Source organism: Brachyhypopomus gauderio, chromosome 15 (genome assembly GCF_052324685.1).
Source record: "Brachyhypopomus gauderio isolate BG-103 chromosome 15, BGAUD_0.2, whole genome shotgun sequence".
Classification (NCBI taxonomy): Eukaryota; Metazoa; Chordata; class Actinopteri; order Gymnotiformes; family Hypopomidae; genus Brachyhypopomus; species Brachyhypopomus gauderio.
In genome coordinates, this window is record NC_135225.1 from 10,821,015 (window position 1) to 10,827,211 (window position 6,197).

Consider the following 6,197-nt stretch of genomic DNA (forward strand, 5'->3'; position numbering starts at 1 on the left):
TTGCTGCCTTGAAAAATAAAGCAATTTCAGTTAACACAGAAGAGTCCATGTTTTTAGAGCATTATTTACTACCTATTTTCCTTTAACACACTCATTTTTGACCAAAATAAAACATTTCAGTCAAAATGACCAATTTCCATTTATACGTTTGTCGTCTAACACTTCGTTGTGGCTAAAGTGAGATAACTAAATGCAAATGCCCATTCATGAAGTATTGATAATCTATATATTAAACTCATTAAATGTTTAATAACAGTCTCACTTTAGCCTTAAAATTTTAAAGTTGTAATAATATAACAAACATATCTAGCTGAAAATGAGGCAACTGATCATTTGTGTTAATATGAACGTGCAAAGGTTCTTCTAATTCCAAAGCTAATTCTAACTAACAATATTAGTTTTGAAATATGGAGAATACTTTGGTTTTCTGTTATCCTTGAAACTGGCTATGCAAATAGTATACCTAATGCAGACAAACTTCAACATAATGAACTCAGCAGTAGAATCTGACACCTTACGCCTATTTGCTGTGCATCCCCCCATTGGAACGCATGAAGTGAAGCTATTCAAACATTAAATAATTCCAAGGCTGTGTTAACTATACTGGCCAATGGAAAATGCCCCAGAGTCATTAGAGAACTTGTCTTCTGGCCTGATTGATAGCTGGCTATGATCTCTGGTCCGGTACATTCCACTGATATAGGAGGCAGACGTTTCAATATTTGTATCTGATACCTGTTGGGAAGGAGAGAGCTGCTGACTATGTTTCTCACACACAAAAAAAAAACAATACTAAGATAGATGTCAATGAATAATACCTCTTCAAATTTCTTTGCCTTGTATTGGTCAGCTCCTTTCAGGAAATTCAGAAGAATTATATCACAAAGAACTGCCCCCTGAAAACAATAATCATTAACAATGTTCAGATCTACTACCACAAATAGAGGAATACACATTAAATACCGAAAAGTCAAAATGTTAGCAGCCAAGATCAATATAACCCTGCCACCAATCACTCATCCATCCAACCATCCTCTCATACACCCACCCATTAATCCACCCCTTCACTCATCCTCCCACTTACTCATCCACCCCTTCACTCATCCTCCCACTCATCCACCCATCCTCTCATACACCCATTCACTCATCCTCCCACTCACTCATCCACCCCTTCACTCATCCTCCCACTCATCCACCCATCCTCTCATACACCCATTCACTCATCCTCCCACTCACTCATCCACCCCTTCACTCATCCTCCCACTCATCCACCCATCCTCTCATACACCCCTTCACTCATCCTCCCACTCATCCACCCATCCTCTCATACACCCATCCACCCATCCCACTCATCCACCCATCCTCTCATCCCACTCATCCACCTACTCATACACCCACTCATCCACCCATCCTCTCATACACACAGCCATCTGCCTACCAGTGGGATATCATCTATCATAAATTGAATCTCTTCTGAAATTGTAGAGTTAAACTGGCCATAATAGATGGTAATAATGTCGTGCTTACCACACCCACAGAAGTGAAAGCAGCCACCATGTTAATCAGAGTTGGGATCATATTAAATTTCCCTGCCTGCAAAGATGTCAGAATGTGCTTTGAGCAGTGGTGTGCTTAACACATGCACACACACAGTATATTCCAAGTGTACTCCATGTCTACTCTTGTGCATTGTTTATTGGTAACTTACATCTCCATTGACCATCACATCAAACCTAATGCCATATGCCTTGAGCAGAGTGCGATACTCTGTTCCATTCTCCATCTTAAAGTACTTTGCAAACCTGAAAGCAATTACAGTTTTTGGACCTTTAATAAAGTCTAGCCTGCGAAACAAGTGTTAATTCACTGATTAAAAATCTAATGTGCATTTCATGAATGTGGAAGGTTAAAAGTGAATGTTCAAACGTAAGAGCACAAAGGTAAGCACCTGAAGTTGTACCCTGGTGACACGTTGTTTTTTTCAGACATGGCATCCAGACGAGTAAAGGAGTATGCGGGCTTACAATCATCCTCCAATCTATCTAAATCACACAGCCAGGCTATCTTTATACCTATGACTCCACCCTGAGAGAGAGATGTTGAATGTAAGTAATAGAGAAAAATCTGGGCTATATATAATGCAAAGAGACCAGAGATGGTAATGAGGTATTACTTTGTTAGCCAGCGCAGCGAAGTTCTGGTGCGCCATCTGAACTACATCTCCCACTCTGAATATGGGACAGTTGGAATTTCTTTCAAAGTCAAAATTACACTTCTTTATGTAGGATTCGTTGATGGTCGTCAAGAAGTTTCCTCTATATTAGAGACAGACAAAGAGAGGTTTGGGACACAGAAAGAGAATGTTTCAAATATAATATATAGGCAGATTATTTTAATACGTTACAATAAATTTTATAGACTTTCCATCCATCCCTCCCAACCTCACCTTGTAAAGTTGAAGCGGGGAAAGCGAATGCTGTTTTTGATAAATATAGTGAAGTTTTCTACTTCCATCATGGGTTTTCTGTAAAGGAAAAAAAACTAATTTTAATTAGTATATTATTTATGCAATCCATCTACCACACAGCACAACTAAACCATTTAAACAATAAGTAGACACTAAATAAAAAAAAAACAACTACATACCATTCATTTGAAAATTATATATTTTCATTACATCTAAAAAATTTAAGTGCACAAGAAATTTGGTTTACAAAAAATCTATAAAACTATCACTCATCCAACCAGACACACACACATTCACTCACCCATCCCCCCCATCCACCCATTTTCTTCACCACTTAGCAATCCACGTTCACTCCTTCACTCAGTCATCCACCTATTCACTCATCCACCTAGACATTGGCCTACTTACATTGGAATATCATCTATCTCTGCAGGACACCATCCTCTGATCTCACACGTCTTAAATGTAGCGTTGAAGTTCACACATTTGCCCGTCAACAAACCTTAACAGAGAAATGCATGAATGTGTGTGTGTGCACATGCATAAAAACACAAACATTAAGTTCATATTAGAAAAGTGTGCCTTTGATCGCTTGCTATAACAATCAAATCAAATAGCAATAAAAAGGACTCAATTTCTTAACACACTGTATATAGAAAGAACACATCTTACCATTTGAAGCTGGTTTTGACATAAATTTTGTGCAGTTGTCATCATGTGCACATGCATATTTTGTTGCACTCTGAAAGATATGAAACATACCGTATATGTACCGACACATGGTGTGAAATTTCAGTGTTTCTAGATAATAAACTGTACTCATTATTTAATAACCCTAAAAATTTGATTTAGCAGAAACGTATCATTTAGATGAAACAACTGTAATGATTAAGTACTGTCTGACTAACCTCAGGACACGAGGCCTGCACTTGATTCTCGGTTGTAATGAGTTTAGTGATGATGCAGAACACTGAGGTGCCCTGGTGAACAAGCATACACATCCATGTGAATATACAGTATGTATACAGAATACGCACATACAAATTTTAAACTTGTAGATTTACAAATCCAGTAGATTAGATGGATTAAACCAGGTACATTGCAAGCAGACTTCACCTGTGTAGGAGTTACATAATCAGCTACATCCATGGTCTTATTATGGTGTTCTCCAAATCCCTTCACTTTAGTCGTCACTGATGATTCTATAGCTGTGTCTCTCTCTTGGTAGGCCTTCTCATACAAAAACACCCAACTGTAATTTAGAAGTTAATGTGATGAAAGAGTGAGCAAAAATGAGATAAAGGCATCTCATCTTCAGCATGTATGCTGTACAGTCAGTGTACTTCATAACCAATTAATGTTAGAAAGTCATTTTCTGTACAGTTTTTCTCTAACAAACCTACTTAAATAAAGCATTTGGATTTGCATATTCAATTACTATACACAGTATCAGAAACATACAAAGGTACAATATCACTCTTCTTGATTACACACACACACACACACACACACACACACACACACACACACACACACACACACACACGTGCATGTACCTTACCCAATAAAGTACGAGATTATGAGCAGCTGAACTACACGGTTGATGATGCCGATGGTCCAGCTCTTCACCACCACAGACTTGGTCGTCTCATAAGTGAAGAAATCCGTTATACAGCTCCACATCTTTCTCACACAGCTCTACCAACTACAAAAGATAATATTAATTTAAACCTCTTGTGTTTGGACGGTTTCCTTTAAAAGACCAAATAGTGGAGTTGAGTGTTAACTGTAAATCTAAATCAAGATTTTTACATTAAAGGAACACAGAATTCTGATAAAATAAATAAATTCTACTATCAGTTTGGTTTGACAGTTAAAGATGAAACAAGGCGTAAGATGACCGACGTTGGTGTGTGATGGATCCTCTCACTCAGACTTACAGACCCTCCCACACTCTGGTACTTTCTCTTTTCTCCACTCTCCTCCTCTTTTCTCAGCCTGCCATACATAACACACACACACACACACACACACACACACACACACACACACACACACACACACACACACACACACACACAAATACTATACATGTAGGTCATCTTTAACATAGTCATTACAAGGACTGTCTCTCTCAAACAAAAGTAATGCTAAGTGATGAGTGATAATTTGATTCTCTTGAAACAAGAACTCAAAAAGAGAGATGGAGAGAGAGAGAGCTGGAGAGGGACAGAAGATGTTAAGATAATGAAAGAATGAGAAGGAGGATGAGAGGGAAATGGACTTGACTCAATACAAATTGATGAATAAGACTGCTGCAAATGTGATAAAGAGCAAAATGGCTGGAGGTATAGATGGAAAGTCAGACTAGAAAGAGGACAAGGAAGACGAGTGGGGGATGAATACCCATAAAAGTTGTAGATTGGGGGGGGGCTAACCTGAAGAGAATGCAGAGTGGTTGCACAGCTTTAGCGATATGACAGGTAGTTGCTTTGGAGTTCAAGCTGGTTGCTATTATGTACCAGGTGATTGCTATGACCTTAGGTGATTCCTATTGCATTCCAGGTTACTGCTTGTTGCTAGTTGGTTGGAGCCACAAATGGTTGCAATGCTGCTACTGGGGTTCTACTAGTTGCTATGACATCCAGAACTGTTGATAAAGTGGGTCCCATGGAGTCTAAGGTTGTTGTGATGCTCTTCCAGTTAACTGCCATGAAGTTGCTAAGTGGTTGCTATGACATTCCAGCTGGTTGTTATTGTCTTGCTAGTTTGCTATGGTACCTTAAGGTGAAGTGGTTGCCATGGAGTCCCAATTGATAATCACTAGTGTGTAATCAGTTAGTGTGTAACATGGTAGTGTATATCAACATTTTAAACATTTGCCCAATCAGAACAAACAAAAATCCTAGAAGAAAGAATAGAATGCATTGCATGCACATGAAGCATTTTACATGAAGACTTCAAACTCAAGAGGGCACCGTGCCTTGGAAGACACCACATAAATCAGCCAGACACAGAAGTAGACATACATTTCTGAGATAAGGTGAGAGGCCAGTTGAGCATTAAAGGGGAGTGGGGCACTATGAAACATGTTTGATAGAGTGGCGTAGACCCAGAGGACATGGTGAGGCGTGGTGTGAAATGATCAGATTCTGTTCATGTGCACCATCGTGTGCATGAGAATGTGCACGTCCAGGTTCAGGTTACGCTCATTTGAGCATTATAAGAGCCTACATTCTCTCACTCTACCAAGTCTAGTGTGGTTTGTCTGACTCCACTCAAAAACCACGGGATAGACGACTAAACCTTAAAATCTGCCTGCCCTTCCCATCTTCTCTCCCTCTCTCATCTCTCTCTCTCTAATTTTCTCCACTCACAGACCACACTTGTAACAAAAAGCATTTTGTTACACCGCAATCACTATCCATTTCACAAGGACTCCAAAGACTGATGCAACACTTCAGCATCATTAAAGTGTGTCTGGTTAATCCAGGTTGGGATTCAAAATAAAAGCGCCTGGGCTAGAGACTAGCACAATTAATAAGCCATAAAACAAATACATTACTTACATAAATAGCTTTAATAACAGGATTTATGCCTTGAGGCAGCTGCCTGATCGCCTGGTGTAGTGTACTATCAGGAAACAAGAACACTGGCTCATACATTATTAGACATCCTTAAAGAGCTTTTGTGAGATACTGAACATCCATTAAAACCTCTTTAAGACATT

At 39.1% G+C, this 6,197-nt stretch overlaps 1 protein-coding gene across 1 annotated transcript; it reads right to left on the reverse strand.

Moving 5' to 3' along the window:
• Positions 1 to 17: 17 nt before the first annotated feature.
• p2rx3b (purinergic receptor P2X, ligand-gated ion channel, 3b) lies at positions 18 to 6,118 on the reverse strand. The gene is made up of 14 exons (XM_076973841.1): positions 6,037 to 6,118; positions 4,408 to 4,465; positions 4,029 to 4,172; positions 3,584 to 3,719; positions 3,376 to 3,447; positions 3,140 to 3,209; positions 2,876 to 2,969; positions 2,447 to 2,524; positions 2,174 to 2,315; positions 1,949 to 2,085; positions 1,709 to 1,802; positions 1,528 to 1,593; positions 819 to 896; positions 18 to 735 (listed from the first exon to the last, which is right to left on the reverse strand). The coding sequence occupies exons 3-14, from the start codon at positions 4,148 to 4,150 to the stop codon at positions 595 to 597; spliced, it is 1,230 nt and encodes a 409-aa protein (XP_076829956.1). The 5' UTR covers positions 4,151 to 4,172; positions 4,408 to 4,465; positions 6,037 to 6,118; the 3' UTR covers positions 18 to 594.
• Between the last annotated feature and the right edge of the window lie 79 nt (positions 6,119 to 6,197).